Source organism: Orbicella faveolata, unplaced genomic scaffold (assembly GCF_042242905.1).
Source record: "Orbicella faveolata isolate gen_17 unplaced genomic scaffold, um_ofav_v1 contig_12, whole genome shotgun sequence".
Lineage (NCBI taxonomy): Eukaryota > Metazoa > Cnidaria > Anthozoa > Scleractinia > Merulinidae > Orbicella > Orbicella faveolata.
Genome location: NW_028301539.1, coordinates 21,388,093 through 21,414,325, shown reverse-complemented (window position 1 = coordinate 21,414,325; position 26,233 = coordinate 21,388,093). Strand labels below are relative to the sequence as shown.

Below are 26,233 nucleotides of genomic sequence, written 5' to 3'. Positions count from 1 at the left end.
AAATAACATGAGGCTTTTTCCGATATCTTTGTCTAGCTATCTGAACTCAAACAGCTAAGTAGACAAAAGAAATCCTTCTTTACATTGTGGTATTAACTGTCATTGTTTCTCTTTGTGAGCATAACAATTTGAGGCATAAGTTGATAACTAGGTCGAAGCTTGCATTCATTTCAGCTGTACGCCTTCCAGTGAAAAGGTAGCCGGTTGTGCCTTGGTAGGTGAACAATTTCTCGGATTGTTTCACCATGAAAACAAATACCCAAGTATGTTTGAATCAAGTACAGTATTTCATATCAAACTTAGTGGGAGGGTGTCGCATAATAGCCGGGATAATTATTTTGATATAATTTGCAATCAGCTGCATAAAAAAGTTTCGCTCTAAATAGTTAAGTTGCATCTCTGATCTGGAGTCATCTGTTACACGGTGCCGTACTAAGTGTTATGTTGCAATAAGTGTTCTTTGTTTCAGGACCGCAGCCAGAAAAAATTATGACTGAGGCAATATTATTTGTTTGTTGGTTTACTTATCTGCTAGCAGTTTTTACTCTCCCCTTCCAAAAAACAAAAACAACGAAAAAATAAAATAAAAGACTGAGGCAAGTTCCTCGGTTTGCCTGTTACCAGCCACGAGAGAAGTGCCTGCCTTCGATAGCTGGCAGTAAACGTAGATTTCATCATGGGCTGTGTACTGTTTAAAGGTATTTTATGAATATCGCCATGTTGATTGTTGGTCCTTATTTTCAGATTGCGTATTAATTAAAACCAATGCAATTTTATGGTTTAACTATACTTGGTTTTAAATACGAGATCGTGTAAGCAGGCCATGTAAGTCCGCATGTCGCTGTCGTAATTTGATGATAGATTGAAGTTAGCGAGTCGATGTGCAGAGCATAAGTGTCTCATGCACTCTAAATTGTTTCAATGAGAGTACACTCTCGATCTAGGACACACACACAAAAAAATGTTTCCTGGTATAATTTTGTGACCAATGGGAATTTTTCCTGTAAGCAGGTTATGTAAGTCCGCATGTCGCTGTCATAATTCGGCGAACGATTGAAGTGAGCAAGTCGATGGGTGGAGCAAAAGTGTCCCGTGCATTCTAAATTGTTTTAATGAGAGTACACACGCAAAAAATTTTTCCTTGTATAATTTTTCCACAAATGGGAATTTTTCCTCCAACGGTTAAATTTCTCGACTGATTTAACGAGACTAAAACGACGCGATAAGAATCTCTGCTGCTTTGTGTATGAGCTTCAATTCTCAGGAATTCAAAGCTCAGGCTTTTATGACTGTCTCATTTACTGTCATTCTTAACTATTAACACATTTGTTGCCGAAAACGATTGAAAATCACCATGTCACTGTTTCAAAGCCGTGATTTATGTCCAAAGTTATCATTCCACGGTCTCATTAGTACATTTTTGAACGCCAGGAGCTATTGACTTTTTGGCTTAGAAAACAGGATAAAAGAAATTGTATTTGTGGAGCTTACACAAAACCCTTGAACAGTGGCCCGCTTTTCCTGATATCTTCCTGAGAGAAATTAATATTCACTGTTTCATCGTAGTTGAAAACAACAGCTAACCTTGAACAAACATAGCTGTGAAAACACACATAGAACAGGTCAAAAATAGAATTAAACTGCATTGTGATGTATTTTTCTCTCTATGGTAACCCGCTTTTTACAACTACAACGCAGGAGGACAGAAAGACTTTACCTCAACTGCAAATTAATAACAAAGGTTGATGTCACCTAGTTGTAATACAGCCTATATCACAAACTTGGCGGCCCAGACAGCTGGCATTTCACACCTTCTTTCAAAACCTTTTAAAAAGATGAATTAATAGCTTTTCACGGTTAACTTTTCTCATTTGCATTACAATGTTGTTGGTTCTCGCCTTGTTCCGAGGGTTTTTGTCCGGGTTCTCCGGTTGTCCTCCCCCCGGAAAAAGCCAACGCTCCAAATTGTAATTAGATCAGACTAGAGGACCCGCATGAACACCAGCTGAGGCTGATGTGGCTTCCTGTCTGAATATTGCCATTCAGTTATTTTGTTTTATATAATCCAACGTGGATACGCGGAAATTTCGGGCAGAAAGTTCAGAATTGCCAGAAATTGCCTCACATACATGTTGGATGGTATAGCAAGGTAATAAGGGTTATTCTCCACGTAAGTCAAGAAACTTCTGATTTGCTCCTACGGTATATTTTGAATTAATTTACTTCAGAGGTGTTATAGGATTTATAACGTTACAATCTTAATGGCGAGGAAAATGTCAAAACTTATTTTATTCGTGCATTCCCGACTATTAAGTTAACTTTTTTGTCATAGAAGTTGAGATTAAGAGATTAAGATTTTAAGATACAGACTGAGTAAAATTAGCATAAACATTTTCAATTTCAGAAGTCGCCTAGAATGCTGAAAACGATAAAACGACTGAAAGCGAAAATGATAATTGTAAACAACACTCCTGTACTTTTTGAATTCGTCTTTAATTCTAACGATTCACTTAAAAAGGAAATAGCAAATACAGAATTAATAAACACGACCTTAAACTTAAATAAACCGAGAATACGACAATACGAAAAGCAGCAAAAATAAATAAATAAATAAATAAATAAATAAATAAATAAAAATATAAAAAAAACGAAAAGGAAAATACGAGATTACTTACAAGATCTGTACGGCACTCGGGAACTGACAACGAGTGAACACAACTAGAAAACTACAACGCTAAGAAACGGAATTTTGAACCAAAAGAATAGACTTCACGAGGTTACGTGATAAACAATAGACGATTACATAACACGACGTGAAAAAACTAATTTACATTTAAAATTGCATGAAAAAGTACGCAAAAATTAACAGATGACAAACAAAGACAAAAAACAAAAGAGAAAAAGCGACAAAAACAGAAAAATTAAACTCTCGTGGTTACAACAATTACTAGCGATCAACAGAGACATGCAAATCAAAGTCCTCTAGTTGTCTCATAAAAAGTAAACAGTACAGTTTACTTTTATGCTTTGCAAAAAACTGTTTTTAGACTGTTTGGCTAATTTTCACGATTTTTTGACTAATCGTTGTTATTCTAACACTTAGTACTTGCTTCCAATCCCTGATTTTCGTGGATGTGTTGATGGAAGTGTCGGGATAAGTCAGCATAATCTAAATGTAAATCGCACGATTCACAAACAAATCTATTTATTCAGTAGCCTCTTTCAAAGTAAAGGTCACTATGGAACTCAATGATACCCTCGGGATTATGCAAATGACAGTATAAAAGAATTGACACGTGTTCCACCCCATCACTCTACTCAAGGCCGTCAAGGCGAAGAAGTTGGCGACCCATCGTTCCACTTAACCAGTAAGTCGGGCTTGATCTCAGCTGTCCACTTCTACTTAGCCGGGATTTTCACTGGCCAGAGCGATTCCTAATAACTTATTATCATGTCATTATTAGCAATACCCAGGGTGGAATATTACACTATTCCTCTAAAGAAAATGACTGTTGCCAAAAGTACAGTATGATTTTTGTGAACTGCAATGAACCTGGTTGTATCGAATTTTCAGAGTAAATCTCACTTTTACATTTCTTCTAGCGATTATTATTCGTTTACTTTTATTTGTAAACATTTTTAGTACGGTTGAATTGACGGAGTATAATTTTCGAACGATGTTCGTGGTGGAGGAAGATTGAGTGACGAGCCTAAAGAGCGTCTGGCTCGAGCTTTCAGCGTTAATTTATAATTTCACGGGTGAAATTACAAAATTGGCATCGCAACGTTTCGCGCGAGAGTTCTCGATACAATAAACAAGTTGAAAACCCGCGATTGTAAGGGTAATTTGTAACTCATTATAATCAAAAGGTAATGAAAATGCAGACTGCAAAATTGCAATAATTTCTCGCGCCCAAAGGTTCGGGAAAGTATAAGAATTTTGACAAAACCCACGTAAAATTATTTCGTAATATCCCCCGTCACCATTTGATTACCCATACTAAAGTTCAGTCCAATACGAAACTTGACATTTTTTTCTCTTTGATGCTTTTTTCCTAAGGGAGAAACATACCCGAGATGACGAAACAAAGAGCAGCCAGAGCGCTTATCTTTTGTGCGTTTGCTCTGTTTTTAAGCTGGACCTCTTTCAAGTTTGCGGGTAAGTCTTTGTTTCCAGTGCACCTGCTGTACATAGCTCAATCGAGAAAGGTTGTTGGGCCTACAAAAGGGTAAAAGCGTACTCGACAACGCCGAAAGGTACTATGTGGTGTTAGCTAACCCCTGTTTAGTCCAGTACGTAACCTCTCTCTCTTTCCTGTTTTTTGGTGAAAATTAATAAAATATGGAAAGGTATTGATCTACGAAAAGGGAAATGGAGGTCCCGAGCATCTAAGAGTGTAAGTTGCAGGCGAAGTTAGCCAAACCCTATACTTGCTTAGTTTTGCTTGCTTATTTTTTAGCGCGCGCGCTTGATGTATGACGTGGCATGACGGTGCGACATGAATTTCACGCAGAAAGGATGCGCAGTAACAATGGGCGCGAACGTCCTTAATTCCTATTTACAGTACACGGCGAAGAGAAAACTTAGAGACTGTTTGATTGAAGTTCCTGGTTTTTGAGTAGCATAGAAGGAAAAGTCAAGAACGTGCATTTTTGGTTTCTCCTTCCTCCCATATTAAGCCCCGGCCAAACGATCGCAGCATTTCAACGCAACATGTGCCAACATTGTTGGCCCGGCATTTGCAAGCTCCGGCCAAACGATCGTAAAATTTAAACGCAACATATCGCAATATTGTTGGGCGCAACATGTTGTGTGCGTTTGGCCACTATGTTGCGACGTGTTGCTGCATGGTATTGAAAATGGAACTAGTGTGCATGGCTGGTGGTAACATTGTTGCATGAAAAATTTGACCATTTTCAAATTTGAGCCAACAACACCCAACATGTCGCAACACGTTACAACAGGGTGGCCAAACGCGTGCAACATGCTGCGCCCGACAATGTTGGGATATGTTGCGTTGAAACGTTGCGATCGCTTGGCCGGGGCTTAAGACACGTGAACTTTGATCTAGCCATGCTGGACGACCACTACCCAAAGTGCATTTTGGCATTGTTGCGCACGCTTTTGTAGGACAATATTTCTCAAAACAGCTGTATTGATATAAGGTACCTGATAAACCTTTTACTTTCTCAAGCCTTCTAACAAGGACATATATTTTATTTACAGAGGGGACCTATGAAGATCATTATCACATAACATACCCAGAACGTGTCGATGGAAGCCGAGACAGGAGAGATCTTTCAACTTCTTACAAGGTTAATAACTGTTTTGATTTATTACCAAGAAGTAGATAAATACATAGATATAAAAAATTACAAAATTAACCAACAATGCATAAGATCGTTCATCGACCCAAATTTTGCTCGTTAGAGACTAAGATAGGTCAACTGGAAAGAATCATGAAAAAAATTTTTTTGGAAAAAATTGTGCTTTTCTTTAAGGTGTTAGAGCAGTTTTCACTTGATTGTCAAAAGTAATTCACTTTTGCTTCGTTCTCGCATTACTATGCTGAGCGATTGGCTTAGAAAACGCGCGCAACTTTCTAACCAATCAGAAGTAAAACCGAAATCAATCGTGACTCAATGGCACAGACTTTCCCGTATTTCACTTCAGCTTCATTTATTTGCTTCCAGTATTGATTGGTTCACTGGTTTGTCTGCGACCTATGTGATTGGCTAGAGTTATTGCTTTGGTTTTATTTAAGCGACGCAGGGGTGCGTGGGTGATTTCCATTCCTTCTTGGAAAACATTTTATAAAAACAGAAATTATTGCCCAGACAATAAATATTTTATTCTGTCCCTCGGTTAACATTTAAACTTAACTAGCTATGCTGGCTAGGGTATTCCAATAACGGGTGCATCGTATTGGAACATTCTTCGAACCCTCTGGGCGGTCTATCCATCTCATGTGCTTTTGGACTCGACCGCCTCTCCGCCTTTGTTTTACCCACTTCCCCCACCCTTGTCTTAGCCACATATACCTTTGAATATTAGATGCGGAATTTGGCCCCCACCTTTGCTGTGTAGCTAGGGCTTTCTTCATTTGTTTGTAATTGACATTGAATTGAAATGATTATTAAAGCGGCCATGTGGTCACCCACAAAGTCAAAGTTTATCCAAAATTGGAGAGTTTATTGATTCCTTGTCAAACACCCTTCTCAGCAAACAGAGCAAGCCCAAACAATAATGTTTATTGCTATGCTATATAATTTGAAGAGGGGCGGATAAATGTGTATTTGTAGCATTCACCTTTCCTGGACGTTTTAGAAAATATAGGTGTTTTTGTTGTAGGGAGACCACGTGGACGACGCGTCGTATCGATTGGATGCTTTTGACAAGGACTGGACGCTGGATATAAAAAGAAACAAGTAAAACAAAAATAAACAAATAAATAAACAAATAATCAATATTTTTTTTTTTCGAGTGCTCTCACGATAAATCAGCACCGGAGGCCATAACGTTTTCACATATTTAATACAACTGAGTATACTTAGGTAGGACTTATAGCACGTATGAACTCCTCATGCATTGTGTTTGGCCAAGCGGGAAAATTGTTAAAACAAGGCAGTCTAACAAAATGCCAGAATTCGATTATGAGGGAGTATCTATTTGTCAGTTCATGTCACTACAGAGGCTGGAGTGAAACGCCTGCACTAACTTAGTAATAAATCGCTTATTTAATGAATATTATGACTCGTATTAGACTGGACATTGAATTTGTATATTAACAGATCGTTTGATTTAATGTTGCAGAGAGCTATTTTCCCCATCGTTTGCAGTTCGCACGTTTGAAAATGATGGCTCTGAAGCGATACAAGAGGTATAGTAAGGAGATGTGACATAATGCTTACCGTTAATCTTTGGAAACCGGTTAAGGCAAATTAAAGTTAACCAAGGTTACACCATCGTCATACGCATAACATACCTTTCCCTAATTCCAACGAAAAGTGGCGCCGAGTCGAGGTCAGAGTGGGCAAAGTACAAACAATGTACACCCAGCCTCGTTCTTAATCTGTTATTGTTTTTAAACACTGTAGAGGGATGCAAGAATGGTCTATTATTTCTTTCACCGGCACTGTTGAGTAGAATTCGTTTTGGAAGAATTTTATGTTAAGACAATAAAATTTTCCCTCGTTTTATTACATGGCTTGTGTTTGCAGCCGATAAAGCGCGCTCTGACTGGCAAATTCTAGGGAATTCTTCTCCCGTAATGCCCACGGGCCGATTACTGGAAAACCTGCAAAAACAAAAGCAAAAAGCCACATTAATTAACAATTTATTAACCTCGAACGTTCGGTCTTCACTTGAAAATTTCAAACCTCGGCCTTGCTCACTCTCGGTTGATAAGTACTCAGTCTTATTCTACTGGTGTGATAATTTGATTTCAAGAGGAATTTGAAACAGTTTCATTTTACTGATAGCGATTTTTGACTGCCCTTTATCACAATTGTTTTGAACCCTCCTTTCAGGGTGTTTCGGACCATTGTCATTATCAAGGAAACATTCGTGGCTTGAAGGATTCCAGTGTTGTACTTAGCACGTGTTCAGGATTAAGGTAAGATCTTTCTTCTGATTTCTGATTGTTATTTGCCAGGGGACGAAAGGCAGTTTTTGGTTTGTGTCACACAACGGTGACTGTTTCTAAATAGTTAATTAAAAATGGAAGAGTAAAGCAAAGAAAAAGCAAAAGTAAAAGCAGAAGCAAAACAACGACAACAGCAGCAAATAAACAAAACGAGACCACGAAGCCAAACGAAACAACAAACAAACAAACAAATGAACCGAACAAACAAACAGAACCTCGCGCTCTTTATCGTTTGCAACTAATTCTAAAAGATTCAAGTTATCAAGAAGCAGACTTGTAGACAAAAGGTAAAATAAAATGATTAAAAATCTCTCCTGGATGTCCACTAACATAGCAGCGTGGACGTTAATTCCAAATCAAAATAGTGTTTTCACTGAGCTGGTGATACAAATGTAACGCAAGCGAAAGGCCACAATTATCATGACTATTGTGTTATTATATTATTTTAGCCTTAAAAATTACTTTGTTCTTAACAGGGGGATTATAGATGATGGTAAAGATACTTTTTACATTACTCCTGAGACTGGACACGAAGTAAGTTTGAATATCTAATCTCCTCTACCAGCGATGATCTGATAATTTTGCAACAAAATTGGTTGATTGTAGGTAATCACGAGTATTTGTCTTTTCTTGTTTACACTTTTAATGATAATGAAAGTGTTGTTCTTTATCTCCAGAACTCTGGTGCTCACAGAGTTTTTCAAGCCAAGGAAGAAGACTTCAATCACATTCTTGATACTTGCGGTAAGCGAAACGTCATGCAAAGTACAAGATCTCTTTCCGAGGTTTTTCGCTTGGTTTGATTTCAGCCATTTAAGGACAGACATTTCATTTGTTATTCAAATCTAAAAACACTTTGCGTTCGCCCTGTTTCTTAGATCAATTTTCGACCTGTGGAATATTTCAGTGTTTTTACTTATTGGCAGGGGACCCCAGCAAATTTTCTCAAGCGTTTTCTTGCAGAAAGAGTTTTCTATATTAGTTATCATTATGTGTCTGAGAACCACATGATTGGTTATTATAATATATACATGTACTATTTATTTTAATTAAAATTCGGATAGACAAATTGCCTATTTGTTTTTTCACTTTTCTTCTTATTATAAAAGGTAACTTTTAGATATTTTATATCGTGGTTTCTTAAGTTTTCAGCAGGAAATATTTACCTTATTAGTCAAACCTTTCGTATGTCGCATGCATATTTATATCTCACTCGAACAAAGTACTCTAAAAAGAAGCGACTTTTTAAAACCTTTAGCCATTAAAAAAGTCGCGAAAAAACTTTTCTTAAACACATTTAAGGAATTTTTAAAAACGGTTCAAAAACATACGACGTTTCGACGTTCTCGGACGTCATTACCAAGTGAAAAAAAAAAACAGTATGAATATTCTATAAATACAAGAAAAACAATAGTTCATTAAAAAGAGAGGTAACATAGAAATATGCTACAAGCTATAAAACGAGTTTAGCACTGATGGAGTCACTCTAAGTGTTAAGGCTAGGCCTCAGTTCTTGGATGAATAGCATTTGGTAAACGAGGCAGTCAAATTTCCCATGGCACAAACACGAAACTGGCCCTCATTAAGAAGATTTCTGTCACCGTGCACTTCTTAAAGGTGTTTACCGATAGCCGAATACTTGTGTTCGGCAATGCGTTGTTGAAGGTGTCGGGCTGTATAAACAACACAATCTACTTGTAGTATATTTTTATGTTACCTCTCTTTTTAATGAACTATTGTTTTTCTTGTATTTATAGAATATTAATTTTTTTAACTTGATAATTACGTCCCTGAACGTCCGAACGTCTTGTATTTTTTAACCGTTTTTAAAAATTTCCTACATGTTTATAAGAAAAGTTTTTTCGCAATCCTTTATAGCTAAACAAAGTACTCATTCCACTTTGTCTTCTCATTTTCTCAGGAAACAAAGACACAGAAGCAGATTCCCACCCTTCCAAGGAAAACTCCGGAACATTTTCCAGGGTATTTTATCAGTCACAAATCAGAGAGATGCTTTTGCGATATTTTCTTGTCTATCATCTTTTATTATATCTCTCAATTACTACGAGCGCTGTGATTGGTCAGTTTACAGGGTCGTATTCTAGTGTACGGCCCGCTAAAATTTGAAGCTGTTTTTGTTTCCAAAATGTTTCGTGATTTATCGCCACGTTTTCCTAACTTTTATAGTACGTAAAAGTTTAACACTTCCTATTACTTATTACAAGTAAAAGTCCCATATATAGTATGATATTGCATTGGTGATTGAGTGCTCTTAGGCAAAAAGATTAGAGAAGCTCGGCAAACTGTATAATTATCGTTTAATTATATAATATTTTTTGTATTCTCCACAGTATTTGCTAGGTGGATAAAACTATCATCAGATATAACGGTGTGATGACCAATTATTGCTTCTAATTTACGATTGTTTTCTTTCAGATGCGGCGCAGCATATCAAATATGGATTCATTCTACAAACCATACCTGACAACAGATGAGACTCGCTATAACGAGCTTTTGTTTGTAGTGGATTTTAGAATGGCAAGTGGTGTGAAACTTACTTAGATTAATCTCTTATAATTAATGATGACGATTTGTCCCTTAGCTCCGGCTGGAGCATAGGGCATTGGCCACTTCCGATCTCCATCGGTTTTTGTCCTGGGCAAGCCTTCCTAGTGTGTACCAGGTGTGATCCCACTTCCTTATTTCACACTCCACTCCCTTTCTCCAGGCGTTCCTTGGGCGACCCCTCTTCCTCTCTCCCTGAGGGTTCCATCGTAATGCCTGTCGGGTAATGTTGCTAGCCGGTTTCCTCAGGGTGTGACCCATCCGCCTCCACTTTCTCCTTTTGTTTTTTGTGGATTTTCGAACGCTAAGTAATGGGGAACTTACTTAAATTTACCTCTTATAATTAATACTTTCTGATAATTAAATTAATAATTAATAATTAGTAATCGATAATTGTTATTTAATTTGTCCTGTACTAACCAATATGGCATAAATGTCGAGTATATTGGAATTCTACCGATAAGAGAATAGATATTTCCAGTTGTAGTTTTCTTTAAATACTAACCGGTGGCGATGCTCTTAAACCTCGAATATCTTTTTGGGGAATTTTTTGAAAATAACCTTTACTGGCAAAACATTAGTCATTATAACTTTCCTCGTTCCATCCTGTCTCTATTTCCTAAAGAAGTGTGTTGAACCAAATTAAAGTTGGATTACATTTTACACTATCTTGATGTTACATCTGAATACTGCTCGAGTATAACGATTTTCTACTAAAGCGACGACGCCGCAGCGCGAGTTTTATAGTTGACGAGTATTTTGGCGCAATATTCTCATGCTTATTTTGACTTCTAAACTGGTTAGTACTAAGGATACTTGAGTAAATTAATTATTCTACAATAAACTTTAAAATCGCCTGAAAAATATTTACTATTTTACTTTCATTTGCCACGCAGTACAAGGCATACAACAATGACACCAACGTCATTAAAGACCGAGTTATGGCGTTAGCGAATGCTGTTGATGCGGTAAGTAATGTCAGAAATACCAATTACTATAGCGTCGATATTTACTTTGTTATTTAATCTATTGACGCCAGTGCCGCCCGTAACCGCCCGTGACAGGCGCTGGCCTTTGTTCCACCTCTAACGTCATGAACTTTGGCCAAAATTGGCATCACTTATACTCCAGTTATGCAGGAGGAAAAGATCTCTCTTACGATTCCCAGATCGGAGTGATTGGGTCAATTGAGTGTGAAATATGCACAAAAATACTTAAAAATTTGAGCGAAAAAGTCGGGGCAAAATTTCCCTCTACTACGCTTGGCTACATTACTCAGGGGTAAGAAATTTCTGTCTCGATGATGCTTTCGCGGGAATTCTTAAACTGGAAGCAAGCCCAGTAGTAGGTCAACGACTGCGAAAAAAAAAGATAAGAAAAGGAGAAAAAGGAAAGGCGAAAAAAAAAATAAAAAAATAAAAAAATAAAAAATTGACTTCTGCACATGCCCGAGCAAAAATGTCGATGGTATGAATGGCATGCCATCATGTTGTAAAGGTCTTTTCGAGTAGATCGGGGCTAATGTAGCTGATATCCAGGCTAAAAATGTCCAAAATGTTCAATGCTTGGAAATCCCCTTGGGCTTTTGCTTTACTAAGACACATTAAAATGACTTTGCGATTGGTATAAACACATTACCTTTATGTTCTATAAGATGACAAATTTGTTGTTGATTAAGACGTCACAACATCCGCCATCTTGGTTTATCTGTTAAAAGTAATCCAGAATTGATAATGATGGAATGTAAAAAAGTGCATTGTCTGCAATGATGCTCAGTTTAGAGGATAGTAAATTCATCCAGTTATAATTCTTGATTAGCGCTGGCGATAGATATTCATTTTGTTGCAGAACGTTTGTGCTGAATGGGAAGGGTCCATATGCATATCGTAACAGTAAACTGAAAAGCCGATGATAAAAAGTGTCATTGCAATAGACCAATTTCGATGTATTAAAATTCAGCCTAAAACAATAGACCTCAGTGCGAGGCTCTGGGGAATAACTACAGACTTTGTGGGGTTTATTTCCCAGAGCCTCGTGCTGAGGTCTATTGTGTTAGGCTGAATTTTAATATATCGAAATTGGTCTATTGGGCAAGTATGCACTGGTCATGCATTGGACTGGGTGTCAAATTCTGGCCAATTTAGGCAATACGATTCATATTTCAAGAGTCCTATTAAAGTAATACATAGCATTTTTCCTTTTAGTCCATCAAATTGCCCGTTGTCCAGCAAAACTAATGTCGGGCATCGCCTATGCTAACAATGAATGATAATCACATTTAAACTAAGCTCAGAAATAATCAGTTTATCTCTCTTAAGGATGTCAAATACCTATAATTTCTTTTTATTTCTTCTCGGTGAAGATTTATCAACGAATAAATATCAGAATAGTTACGACAGCACTGGAAATCTGGACAAATGGTGATCCTTATGAGCGCGAATCTAAGGGTGGACCTGACCTGTCATTGTTTAACAAATATCGACAAAAATTGAAGGAAAAGATTCCTCACGACAATGCGCAGTTACTAAGGTAAGAAATGACTGTTTTTCGAAAATTTTTTATTCTTCGTTGTACTTTTGCAGAATCAAAATCAAGACCAGCAGAATTGTGCGAAAATTGATATCTGGTACTTCCTTAAATTCTTCTTGAGCCATTGCTTTATTTTCTTCAAATCTTGATATAACATCATGGTCACGGGCCATCTTACAAAAATTTGTAGACATAATTACTAACTATTTATTGGTACTGAATCGAACAGCAAATGTGGCCGGATATGAAAGAACTTTCAATCGCAGTATAAGCGAGAAAAAAGACTTTAATCATGTATCAAGCTGTTTAAATGATTAATTAACGTTTTTGCAATGTTATTTTCGTTTCAGTGCATGGGGTTGGTCAGATTGTGCAGGAATGGCTTATGTATTTGGGATGTGTGGTTCTGTCTCATCTGGTGTAAACCAGGTAAGTCAAGAATGTCATCAATTGTAAAGAAACGGTGAAATCTATTATTAGTTGATCCTTACTGAAAAGAAGACAGAGTCGTAATGATTGATTTTTTTATCACCTCTGATGGTTGGAAAGCGACGCGAGATTTTTGTGGGCCAATCACTAAGTGCAGTTCTGTAACAACAATGCAAATCATCAAGCTACTTAAGGCACTCAAGCAACGCCGCTGTTGAATACCAACTTTTTGAAACCAAATATGAAACATCATAGGCCTGAATTTTTTGTTCTTTAAAGAAATAGAGTGTGTAATTAATGTTGTCCCTTAATAACAAAATTTCCGAAACTTTGACTGAAATTCATGTGCTTATTTTTAACTGCTGTCTTTTGTAGTGGAACTTTGGAAGTATCATTGGTCCTTACGTTGTCGTTGCTCATGAAATGGGTCACAACTTTGGATTTAGCCATGACTCAGGTGAAACTAGACAATAACAAAGCTTAAATGTCCACAGGCTGGAAAGTTGGGCAATATAGAAGCACCAGAAGCCTGTCCCGAGTTGCTACAGGGAAAACACTGAAGTGCGACTCTATATGCGCCACGGGAAAACACTTGGATTAACCCCATGCCTCTTCTCTCAATTTAATTCAATTCTTGATTTGCAATTTAGAGGGCGTGTGCACACATTTTATATGGTAAAGGAATGAAAATAGTAAAATATTAAGAAATATTAAGACGTAAAGAAATATAATTCATATATGTTCATATGCTTTCTGTCTCGTGGCAACATGCAGTATTATTAGCGGTTATATGGATCTTATACTGGCTTGCCATAATGTTGTTCTCTAATTAGAAGTGTTATTGATATTCATCTATTTGGTAATTTTAGGATCCTGTAAGTGCCTAACTCCAAGGGGATGCATTATGGGTGGACACAAGTAAGTAAGAACAAGAAAAAAAAAATCAACATGGAAATACTGGGTACATGAAGACTCTTTCTATTCTAATTAAAGTCAAATATCAAAATTTATAGAGTTTGAAGCGCAACAGTCTACTTTAAATTCTTATTATAGATATGTTAACGATGAGAGCCAAAGTTGGTAGAAAGTAATAACGGAATTATTCATTTTAGTACAATGATTGCGATCTCAGTTATGTGTTGTAAGAATTGCATAGTACAAAAATTGCTTCGATATAATAGTTAACATTGTAATTTGTTCACAGGACTAGAGTTCCAGGATTTTCTAATTGTAGTATGGACTCACTAAAAAGGCTCAATGATTGGTGTTTGTACAACGTACCGACTAAGGTATCTTTAGTTAGTAATCTTCTCAAAATGCTAAGTGTATTGCGTGTACATAAGCTATCGCCTCAAAAGTTTCTTGTTCATATATTAAAAAACCCCCAGAACTTTAAGAATTTTGCTAATAGCAAACGTTTAACCTTTTCTACTTTAAAATTCTGTTGAACAATTAGATTATGAGCTCTCAATTTCTATGGGGTAATAGTTGATGAGGCAGGAGGCTGAATCAACTATTACCCCATTGGGAAATCGAGTGCGAAAAAACAATGATTTCCAGTCATTTCTGAGCGTAGTGTTAAACTTCATGCTTTAACAAAATCTCGCAGATTGAATTAGAAATTACAGTTGGGCGCACGAGCTCATCGGTTTATTGAGAAATTTTGAGGTTTTAAAGTCGCGCAACGGTCAGTTTCCTTCCTTTAGTGTTCTTGAGAATAAAATTATCCCGTAATATTTCTAAATCGTCCTCGAAACATTAGACAAACCAGAAAACGTTGCCGAGCTCCAGCCTCTGCACTCTAATGTCTGTAGATAGTGTACGAGTAGCTCAGCCAATCAGATTACAACATTTGCCTTAGTATACCAGTAGAATTCTACCAAGAAATCTTATCAAGCGGCCTATATATTGATCCATAAATAAAATGTTCAATCATGCAACTGCGGACGAGGATTATTTTGGTATACGTTGGATCAATCAATAGTGATCGAAGTTGCTTATCAAAGAAAATGAAGAATATAAAAGCATAGACCGGTGCAATGAAGGATTACTGTAAATCCTCGAATTAGCGTCCCGCCTCGAATAAGCGCCCCTCCTATCAGCCAAAATTTAAAACAAGCGCCCCCCTCCCCTCCCCCTATTTTGTGGACGAGTAATGAGATAGCAAAGGGTTTATAGTTCTCATCGTGTAGTATTACATTTGTACATTGTTTCAGTTTGTGACCAAGTGAATTTTTAATAGTGCCGCGATTTAAACTTTAGGATCAGCGTTTTATGTCGATAAACAGCTTATGTTGATGTTTACGTCCAGATGATGTATTAAAAGAATGATCATATCAGGCCACGATTTGGGAAAAATTAAATAAGCGCCCCCTTCGAATAAGCGCCCCCCGTGTTCTCCTAAATTTGAAATAAGCACCCTGGGCGCTAATTCGAGGGTTTACGGTATTTATTTTTTACGTATAGTACACCTTAAAAAAATTTATGATGGATCGGTTTCTGCTTTTATATTCTTTTATCTTGATGCTGTACTTGAGTATATCTATAGGAGAGTATAGGGCCTCTAGAATATCGTATCAGATCATTTTAATGTCATACACATATGGCGCCAACGAAAAATGGGCCACAAACAAGAATACTAAAATAATTGTATTGGAAACAAAGCCATCTCGCTTTAGTTACCCAACCAAATGCAATTAACACATTTGGGTAAAACTCTAAATGTTTATAAAAACGCGCAATTGAACCTCGGAATCTCACAATTGGCAGTGTTTTTACGGTACCTTGCACAGTGAAAGCTTTAATCCTAGTACAAAAAGCTTTTTATTTCTTTGCAAAAGTTTGCGTTTTCAATTTTACACTGAATAAGAAAATCACTGCTTTTTATTATAGCCTATTAGAAGTATTTGTGGAAACGGAATACGTGAAGAGGAAGAGGAATGCGACTGCGGTACTCCCGAGGTTTGTTTATTTAAAGTAAAAGTCCCGGCAATACGAGCAAAGTTCTTCTTGCATGGGTGTCACAAAGGAACGCGCGCCGCGCTCAACAAAAATGACGCGAGAATAGCCCTATCTGCACCAAATAACGGTACTATCGTGTTTTCGGACATCTTGCTACCTCATGCAGGCGAAGCACCTGTGCAAGAAATTGCTCGAGCAGTAGTAATATAACTGGAAATGTCCATACAAATGAAGCTAACCAGACAAAAATAATGTATATAAACTATTATAGCCCCGCCATTTTAGCTTCCTCTCCCATTCAGCACTAAATAATTTAACTTCTGGAAGGATATTTATGCAAGACAAGTATTATTCAAGCAATATTGATCAAACTCGGTAACTCTTTCGCCTTAGATTTATCAAGGAGAGAGAGAGTTACCAGAAAGTTTATTTTGTTCTCCTCAGATGTGCATGGCTAAAGATCCCTGTTGTGAACCCCATCAATGTGTTCTCAAGACTGAATCACAATGCAGTGACCTACACCACGCATGCTGCAAGAATTGCCTGGTAAGATAATTTACAAAATCAAAAACACCGAGAAAAAAATAGCATAAACATAAGTACAAGCACAAGCACAAGCACAAACATAACCTTACTGAGGACGCCTACAACACAAGTATAAGCACAAACATACGCGGAGCAACGTTTTTTCTGCTTGTTCTTCTGCTTATGTCAAGTGAGAACTCGCTTCTGTTAGCATAAGCATGAGCGTAATCAAAAGTCCACCATCTTGTTTTACTCTGTCGAGGAGGTACAGAACAAAAAATAAGGAAATTATCCACACCGCGCATGCCTACGTGATATGCTTGTGTTGCTGGTGTCCTCACTACCGTTATGCTTATGCTTGTGGTTGTGCTTTTGTTGTTGTGGAAACCAGGCTTGAATTTCCCATAGCCTTCGTTGTTTTGCTAAACTCTGCACATCCCGTAAAGAGCTCCTACGCAATCAATTTTTGTTTTTTGAACAAAGCGCGATGTTTTTACGGCTATTTTAGTCCGCATTGTCGCGATAACCCCACTCCGCTGATTAATGTGGATAACGGGTTCAGGTGAGGTGGATTAATGATCCAGTTTGATTGTCAGTAGCCGTTGTATTTACAAGGATAATAGTGAGGGCTGGCATCTTGTTGTCCTTTCAATGCATTTTTCGGCACCATTTCCCCAAGATTTTGAGCGAACTTGAAGAACTTCCTTTTAAACTCAAATTGTTTACTTGCAGTCTAAAGTCACGTGTTCCTTGAACAGGCTAAAGGCACTGGCCTGGGCAAAGCATAATAACCGGCACTGTTCCATATAGCTTTCGTTGGATTGGGTCTGAGATGGGTCTAAACCATTGTGTAAATTATTTTCACATAACCTGGCTCATCTCTGTCATCAGATGTCTGCTGAGCCAACTTGAGGTTAAAAGTTTTTAAACCAAATTTCATTCCTTAATTGGAATGATGTTTGTCAGCCTGTTATTGATACTATAATGTTTCACAGAGTGACAGGCTCCATGACAATTGTTTTTCAGTTTAAGAAACAAGGATCCTTATGCCGCGAAGTGAAAACAGATTGTGACGTGCCAGAATATTGCCCTGGTGATTCAAGTGACGTACGTAGCTAGGGATAGTAAGAGTTAGATAACTGTGCTATCAGACCTACTTATTTTCACATGTTACTCTGTGTACTAGTTGTTTATAGCAATACCAAGACATTAGTTTATGAATGGTGCAGGTTGGAGCGAACCTGGGAGTAGAGCGCGTGAGGACTGTACGGGTGGTAGGGAAAAAAGGGCTGGAATTAAGTCCCAAAGAAGTGGGAACCGAAAAGAAAAGTCTTTACAAGAATTAAAATATTTTGTAATATTACGTTACATCTTCCTCAAGAAAAAGTGCGAAGAGGAGAGGTGGGCAAAAAAAGAAAAAGAAGAGACCGGGATGACACAAGTTTTTTTTAACAGATTTGGCAGATATTCTTCCTTCATGCTGGAGATAAGCTGCCTGTTTAGTTTTGCTGATAATTTTTGTGTTTCTTCTCAAATCTCAGTGTCCAGAGGATACTTATATCCTAGATGGATATCCATGCAATCAGACGGAAACGGTACGTTTAACGGGCAGGTACTTCAACGGTTTTTTGTGAAAAAAAGGGCCCATTCAAAGCTGCCTTTGACGTAATAATGGCGAATTAACCGTTAACTTGAGATGACGCTTAGATTGCTTTCGTCGTGATTTCAAACTTTCCTAACAGCATGCATTGAAGATATAGTGATAAAACTTTGTAAATTTTCCTAAAGATTATGAAGTAGCGTTTTGGTTTATCGAGTGTTTAGTTACGCAGTTTAACTTCTCTATGGCAACCACATTTCAAAGCTTAGTGTTGAGCTAAAAGCTTAAATTTAAGCACTAATGAGATTATTAATTTTATAAAGATGTTTTTTTAACGACTACAAGTCTTCCAAAAATCGAACTTTATCTACTGTTGTAGCGTTAATTACACGTTTTGTTTTGAAATGTAGTCTAGATTTAAATATACGGAAAATTTAACTAACAATTCTGACATCTGGTATAGAATTTCCTCCTTAATCTTAATTTGAGAAGGGTAAATATGTCTCGGGGGTTTTGAAGGGTGTGTTATGGTAGAAAAACGTATGTATTTTAAACTGAGAAAAAATCAACGTCGATCTAAGGGTCTCTCTCCCTGGCTTCTCTGGTTGTTGATTAGAAAGAGAGAAAGGGAGAGATCCTGGTTGTGGATGTTCATGTGACCTCCCAGAATCTGGAAGGACAAGAAATATGTTGGTTGGGAGGGTTGGATTTCAAATACTCGGGCAATAGCTAAAATCTGGACTTGAGAAATGAACGCCAACGAAGACAGGGTACTTTCGCGGGTTTTCAGAATGTGAAGTATCGGATGCTAAAAAAAATTTTTCCAATAACTTCTAAATCAAAACATATCGAAAGTAAGATGCGTTTCTAACCTTTGAAGGAACCCTCTAGCTAGGAATAATAAAAATTCTTGTTGCACCCGGTGGGTCTTGGGCAGTGAGCTTGTCAATTTCGGCAATTTTTCATCTTGGCTATGCTCAAAATTAGACCATTTGTAGCTTTGATTGTTGTAAACTCAGAAAAGTTATTTTGACGTATTTCTCAAAACTAAAGTCGTGGCATTTACCTATAACTTAACATGGTTTACTGGGCAAAGTTTGAGGGAGAACTGTTTTCCGATCCACAGAGACTGCCACGTAATGTTGTTATTTTTCCTTAAAGGTCATACTAGGCAATACAAACTACTACAGTGTGAACACTCGGGAACTGAACCCTAGAATCAGTGCTCGTTATCTTCGTATCAGTCCTCAACACTGGTATGGATGGCCATGTCTTCGAACGGAATTTCTTGGCTGCTCATCGGGTGAAGGTAATAAATTATGACACACGGCTTATCCTGCTTGGTATCTGTTTCAGCAGAGGGATATTAAGAATACAACAGGGACCATAGCAACGCTTGCAATGGTGGCACGTGAAAATATTGAAACTGGTAAACTTGGGTTGGGATATTTCAATCTTCAGGATGTGGTTAATTAAAAAAAATACAAGTTAAAAGCACACGCCTTATTAAAATGTTTGCACTGAAATCCAGTGCGCTTTATGGAAAGTTCAGTGTTGCAGGGAACCCGTTGAGAGCTTGAATGTTTGCAAAGGGAGCCGCTCTGTCAGGGTCCAAGTCTAATTAAGGTGACTCTTTTGTGAAGCAAAGGCGCTGATAATTCTGTGTTGTTGATGCTTTATACTTCTAAATGATGCTGAATAAATATCTATTACTCACCGAACGGAGGAGAATAGATTTGAAACGTATACCTCGTCTACTTATCACATTCACGGACTGAGGTAAATTATTATCCTCGCATCGTTTCTCAGGAAAGAAATGTCTGGCAACTGAAAACGCGTAAAACAAATACCGTAACTATATTCGCAATCAGAAGTCCTGTATTGATTCTTTTATGATGAAGTCGTGAATAATTCCGGAAACTGTTGCGGGCAATCGTAACGTGTGCGGTTTTTTCTCATTTTTTTGTGGGAAAACGGGGAGGAAATAAGACGAATTGTTCTTTTTGGTCGTGCCACAAACCACAATGACTTTATGTTACTAGCTTATCAATGCTGTTTTGAATTCGAAGATAAAAAGGGTTTACTTCTTGATAAAAATGTTGGATTCATTGTCTTACTATTGTTGTTGAGCAATGAGACCTCAATGTACTGACCTCAATGTACTGACTGACATTTACGCACTAAGTGACGCCAATCAGCAGGTGGATTTTCTCAACAAGTAAAGTAAAATGTGATCGATTGATATGATTTCAACAGTAAACCCAACTGCGCCAACACCACTGATGTCTTATGGCCTCGATCTGTGTCTCACACCTTCAAGCAAGACTTGTTCACCAGGAGATAACGAACGTCTAATATACGTAGGTGGTTTGTGCAGAGAAAATCATCTTCAATTCACGTTGGGCTCTGACGGAGTGTTACGTCACGACTGCAGCGGAAACATGATCTGTCCTGAAAATGGCGCAACTCACAACGGTGCAAAAATTGTTGTGAGCAGCACATGCACAATCGAAAACTCCAAGTTTGAGCGTACATCAGGTAAGTAACATTTGAAAATAACCATTGGCCTATATGAGACGTGCTTGCAAGGAGTCATAGTAGTTGTCTTCGTCCTGGACATGTTTTACTTGTTTAATAACAACTAATATTATTCTCTGCGGACGAATATCTTAAAAAGAACTGAGCATTGAAGCATGGTTTCATTTGTCTAAGAGCTGCGGACAAAACAGGGCACCTTCTCTACTCGATGTTGAGGTTGATAATTTCTCCGAAAGTGTTTTACAAAGTTAGCGTCTCAACCACTGATATCTGGATGGAGTACTAAAGACACGTCAAAGGCTAAACCAGCAACCTTTTCTCAGGCTGGCCTAATGATACGTTTCTGAACTACGGGAGAATTGAAAGCGCAAAGGCACTAGCCATAAGAGAAGTGTATTCTTTAGTGTCTCAGCACATACCATATAAATATTACGTAGCACAGTTCCTGGATATCCTCGACCAGTTGAAATAGTGAAACTCCAATGGGTCTTTTTAAAGAGAAAAAAATTTTTATATTGATTCAGCCGTAGGGCATAAACGGACTGGATGTAAATACACGGGAGGTATTATACAAAGTATTTCATCAACGTCTCCGTTGTGGCTGCTCAAAAGAGGTTTATAGAAAGCCTTCATCGTAACCCTCTTGTTTAAAGCTACTGTTCTATCTCCCTACATGGTTGGTGTTAGCATCTTATAAGTGGATTTTGGTTTTGATCGTTTGATAGGACGGTCTTTGAAACATGTCAAGACTGGTAAATGTATACACACCAACGGAGCTTGGCCTGGTAAGGGCAGATACATGGTGTTGTGGTCAGGATGCAATGAGCAGAGGCTAGAGTTATGGTTCAAGAAACAAGGTAAATCTTTTTTCAGAACACTATTTTAAAGAAGTTATTGATTCAGTTATTGCTGTTGTGCTCGCGTGTAAGTTTCATTTTGAACTCTGAATTCTCTAATTAGTAGGTTACACTAGTAACTGAAAAAGCACTTGCTTTTTGTAAAAACACTCCTTTAACTTCAAGAAGGTCGATACTTATTTTGTTCTTTCGTTGTAAATCTCATATGTAAAGAGTGCATAGAACCGCTTGGAATGGAGAGTGGTGAGATCAAGGATGACCAAATCACAGCCAGCTCATCGAGACCAGCGGATCTTCCTCAATATGGACGGTTGCATAATGGAAAGTACTGGTGCGCGGCAAAAAAAAGTGAAAATGAGTATTTTCAAGTTGATCTCGGTCAGGTGTGTAAGATTAGTAAAGTCTTCTGTGCCTTTTGTGTAAACAAATTATTTTGTGTGTGTTATGGACTACTCTATAGGATGAACAGTTTACGTGGTGCCAGAGAAACCAGAACTCGTGCTATCACTTCCTCTTCAATATGGAAACTTCTATAACACGGAAACTTGACCATACCAGTTTGGTACTTGGATTACAATGTAATCCAACGCGGATGCCGTGCAATTTTGGGCCAGAACTACAAAATCGTCCAAAATTTGCCGCACGTGTTGGATAATTTTAATTATTAGCAACATCCAAATAAATGACTTTGGAGCTCCGCATTTAGGCTTGGTTAAATCTATATATTATGAAAACTTCTATAATACGAAAACTTGGCCATACCAGTTTGGTGCTTATATCAAACAGGTTCGGATGTATTTGTATAAATCTCCATCTCCATGAAATCTAAGCACGAGTCTATTTCAGCTCTGAAAACCCGATTGTAGCCTGTTGGTAAGCTATTATTCGCGCTGGTCTTTTTTGCTTTAATTCGACTGAAGTAAAAAGGTTTATTTATGCTGAAGTGCAAGCTTCCACAATTCGAGAACATGAAGTTAGGGAAATGAATCAAAAGAGGAATTGTGAAATTAATTGAGGAGATATTTGAAGGATACAGTATATATACAGTACATTGTACAGTCGAACCTCTCCATACGGACACTTCTCTTATACCGACAGTTTCCCATGTACCGACATCATTCTCATACATTTCCTCTAAAAAAAGCCCTCTATAATACGGACCCTCTCTAAAACGGACAACGGACACTAAATCTCGGCCCTAGGGAGCAAATTTATATAAATCTGATTTAACTTCTCGATTGCGGACACTCCGGGGACGCGGTGTCGATAATTTGCGGTATGTACCATTTTCTGTCGGCGGTTACACAAACATTCACACGAATTGATACCAATACTAGAACTTGTCGAAAATGTCACTTTTGGGCCTGATTTTAGTTACTTAACACTCTAATCTGTCAGTGAAGACTTAAAAGTTACGTCATCTTGGTGACCTTCCCAATACGGAGAGGTTCGACTCCACCTGCATTGGGTTTGTACACATTTGTGGCCACCTTCTAAGATTGTATGGAAATTTATACAAAATATTTTCAAATCGACCTTATTTTCACCCTAAAATCATTACATGCACGAGGAAGTATTTCCTTACAGTTCCTCACCGACTGAGTCCCAAGAATGTAGTAAATTAAAACATTACTTCGTAGTGCAAAATCATCATTGTCACAGCTTCTAAAGTGCTGTAAGGCAATATTTTGCCGCCCGCTTAAGGCTCCTTTCGAGGGGTTAAAAACAGTTACCAGTGTACTTGTTATTTGTCTGAAAGCTTCAGATTGTGGTAAACTGGCAAGTTGCTTACAATTGTTGTTGTTGTTTCCAATCTTAGGTAAAAACGGTCAACAAAATTTTAATACAAGGACGCGGAAATTGGTACGACTGGGTGACCGGATTTTTCTTGTACTACAGTGATGATGGTCAGCGGTGGACAGGCTACACAGAGAGCGGAGACAAAAGCCACTCAAACGTACGCCATTCAACTTGAACGAGTTAATATTTATTATCTCACTTAAAGTGCGACCTGTTTTAAATGTAATCTCTCTTTTTTTTTGTTAGTCTGTTTGTTACCTTGGAAAATGCAGCGAAATTCACGAAACTCAGTGCAAGGACTTATGGGGAGCTAGTAAGTGCGCAGCTTGTCTATGTAAATGATTCTTTGATAACTCTATGTTTTGCTTTGGATGAAATTTGTCTTCGGTTATCAGTTGGTTTGAAGAGCCAGTTATACACCTTAGACCTTCGTATAATTCAAAGACTGATCCTCAAATGGAGCGATTGAGACATCCCTCTATGTTTGCTTTCTATTTTCCTGCACCCTGAGTATTTAGGTAGCTTGAAAAATGTTTATCAAAATAAGTATATTGTAACTGTTGTAACCAATTATAGCTGCCAAAAACGCCGACAAAGGATGCTATGACAAGCTTAACACCGAGGCTGCAGGATACGGTACATGCGATCCAACCACCAACTCATCTTGCGCTGCCAGGTAAACTGTTCAAATTATTAGTTCAAAACACAAAGATCGATTTTCATACTACTCCATGCAAGTTTATTTCTCATATAACACAATCGAAGGGTTGAGGTCCCTGGTCATACACAATACCAACGGATCTACAGCCAGCAAAGGGTATCTTGTGCCATCCCTGGCGATCTATTTTTTTTTTGTGTTCTATACACGCACAGGATACAAACCACTAGTTGTAATAGACCATTTCTGAGTTACCTTGAACCTCTATTTCAAAACAATTTCTCGTGCATAACCTTTGAAATGCAAATGTGTTTGATGTGCATGAACGTGATCCTGTAGGGGACACACGACACGTTTTGATATGACTGGTTTCGCTCGAAGACTCGTTTTGACACAGATGTAAAAGGCAACTCGGAAAACGCCTATCGAGCTTTGATCTGACTTAAAAACTGATTTTCATTGGTATTATACTTCACGCTATGAACTAATGCAGATTATGATTAAAACAAACTTGACTGCTTATGGGCGAAAATGAATGAAATTTCGCTTTAAACGAAATCTCACGGAAATGTCGAAATGTTATTTGCTACACTCTACGAAATTTCGTTCTGCTTTGCAAATCTGACTGATTTGCCACCAGCATGGTTATCATGGCAGGATTAGCTACGCATCATAACCATATCACGGCAACACAAGCTGAGATAAATGAACTTTTCAAATATTTAGTGCCGTTTTATGTGGCCAGCTGCAATGTGAAGACAGCAGAAACTCTCCCGTTGTAGACTATGGATGGACATACTCCAAGATCGCTTTGGATAACGGAAAGCAATGCAGGTGTGGAATTCTGTTTGCTTGTCATTTTCTACCTCAACTAACGGATAACATACTTTAAGCGTATGTGAGATAGCCTTAAAGTTAAGATTAAACGAGGAGAGACTCTAGGAGAGAAAACAACAGTTGATCTCGTATGGTTCTCGTATGGTTCTCGCATGGTTCAATTCAAGATCTTTCGTTGTGCGACAAAAACTAATTGTTTTCTTCTGCCTGATGATAAACTGTGAAGAGTGTGAAAATAATGATCTTGATCCATTGTAATGTTCTCATGTTCTTACTTTCCACAGTGCTGCAACGTTAAAGTCAACAGATAGTATTGGTCAAGGAATGGTCAGAGACGGAACAAAATGTGGAGCTGACAAGGTACCAAGGGCATAGTATTTTAATACAGGAAATGGACCGTCACCCAAGCCTTTTATTTTGATTGTTAAAGCAACATTTCTGGTAATTGTTACCTTTCTAAAACTGATTTAAGTAGACCTACTAAATCGATACTGATAAAATTTTACCCTTTCATACTACTGACTTTTTGTCAGTGTCCTGCCGTTTCCACAGCAACCTTGTTTGTAGCTTGATGTTACCAATTCTGAGAATTTTCTGCTTTACGTTTTTGCTTCTTTTATTTTTCTCTAGTTTTTAATCGATTTTGGCGATTTGTTGAATTTATGACGTTACAATTATGCTGCGTACGTCACTAAAGCATTTAAATAATTGCATGACAAACCATATGGATATATTTCCTTAGCTAAATATCTGATTACTTGGAAAAACGAGAGGGGTCGGATACCTCTGAGCATCCACATAGTCATTGATAAAAGCCCAATCATTGCTTTCTTACTTGACCTAAAAACTTGCTTGCAGTAATTGTACAATTAAGTCTCCGTGAAACACAAACCAATACAAGTAATCTAGACTACAAATTTCTTACCGCTTTTAAAGATTGACAGGAACGCATTTTAAGTCAAGTTATGAATTACTTCAAATTTGTTTTCCCCAAAAATGTTTTAGATGTGCGTCAATTATCAGTGCCAGACATTTAAGGATCTCAACAATGGCACGTGTCCAACTGTAGACAACAAAGAGTGTGGAGGTAGAGGGGTGAGTAGGTTGAAAGCGTCTAACAAGTCTTTAAAACTATTTTAAATACAGGTTATATGTCACCTCATCAATTTATAGCTGACAGTAGTGTAACAAGGGTAGCGAAAGTCTTCTTTTAAGATCTGGTTTCTTTAGTATGGCATCACAAAAACGGTGAATTAATATAAATTCATTTAATACAATTGCTCCCTGA

At 37.7% G+C, this 26,233-nt stretch overlaps 1 protein-coding gene across 3 annotated transcripts in view; it reads left to right on the top strand.

Moving 5' to 3' along the window:
* LOC110062877 (uncharacterized) overlaps positions 1 to 26,233 on the top strand; it is a 54,380-nt gene that overhangs the window by 10,334 nt on the left and 17,813 nt on the right. Inside the window, exons 1-30 of one of the 3 annotated variants that reach the window (XM_089282822.1) lie at positions 78 to 214; positions 4,061 to 4,159; positions 5,228 to 5,316; positions 6,353 to 6,429; positions 6,815 to 6,881; positions 7,531 to 7,616; positions 8,123 to 8,180; positions 8,324 to 8,390; positions 9,568 to 9,629; positions 10,083 to 10,184; positions 11,108 to 11,179; positions 12,574 to 12,740; positions 13,091 to 13,169; positions 13,545 to 13,626; positions 14,039 to 14,087; positions 14,374 to 14,458; positions 16,062 to 16,130; positions 16,575 to 16,676; positions 17,682 to 17,762; positions 18,197 to 18,250; positions 19,417 to 19,564; positions 20,512 to 20,793; positions 21,519 to 21,650; positions 21,864 to 22,033; positions 23,470 to 23,607; positions 23,697 to 23,763; positions 24,027 to 24,126; positions 24,835 to 24,942; positions 25,230 to 25,305; positions 25,951 to 26,040. In XM_089282822.1, coding sequence (XP_089138948.1) covers positions 4,078 to 4,159; positions 5,228 to 5,316; positions 6,353 to 6,429; positions 6,815 to 6,881; positions 7,531 to 7,616; positions 8,123 to 8,180; positions 8,324 to 8,390; positions 9,568 to 9,629; positions 10,083 to 10,184; positions 11,108 to 11,179; positions 12,574 to 12,740; positions 13,091 to 13,169; positions 13,545 to 13,626; positions 14,039 to 14,087; positions 14,374 to 14,458; positions 16,062 to 16,130; positions 16,575 to 16,676; positions 17,682 to 17,762; positions 18,197 to 18,250; positions 19,417 to 19,564; positions 20,512 to 20,793; positions 21,519 to 21,650; positions 21,864 to 22,033; positions 23,470 to 23,607; positions 23,697 to 23,763; positions 24,027 to 24,126; positions 24,835 to 24,942; positions 25,230 to 25,305; positions 25,951 to 26,040 — 2,841 coding nt within the window. In that variant the 5' untranslated portion in view covers positions 78 to 214; positions 4,061 to 4,077. Of the gene's footprint in view, positions 1 to 77; positions 215 to 3,052; positions 3,369 to 4,060; positions 4,160 to 5,227; positions 5,317 to 6,352; positions 6,430 to 6,814; positions 6,882 to 7,530; positions 7,617 to 8,122; positions 8,181 to 8,323; positions 8,391 to 9,567; positions 9,630 to 10,082; positions 10,185 to 11,107; positions 11,180 to 12,573; positions 12,741 to 13,090; positions 13,170 to 13,544; positions 13,627 to 14,038; positions 14,088 to 14,373; positions 14,459 to 16,061; positions 16,131 to 16,574; positions 16,677 to 17,681; positions 17,763 to 18,196; positions 18,251 to 19,416; positions 19,565 to 20,511; positions 20,794 to 21,518; positions 21,651 to 21,863; positions 22,034 to 23,469; positions 23,608 to 23,696; positions 23,764 to 24,026; positions 24,127 to 24,834; positions 24,943 to 25,229; positions 25,306 to 25,950; positions 26,041 to 26,233 lie in introns of those variants that run through there. The other 2 variants (XM_089282820.1, XM_089282821.1) reach the window with 2 other exon arrangements.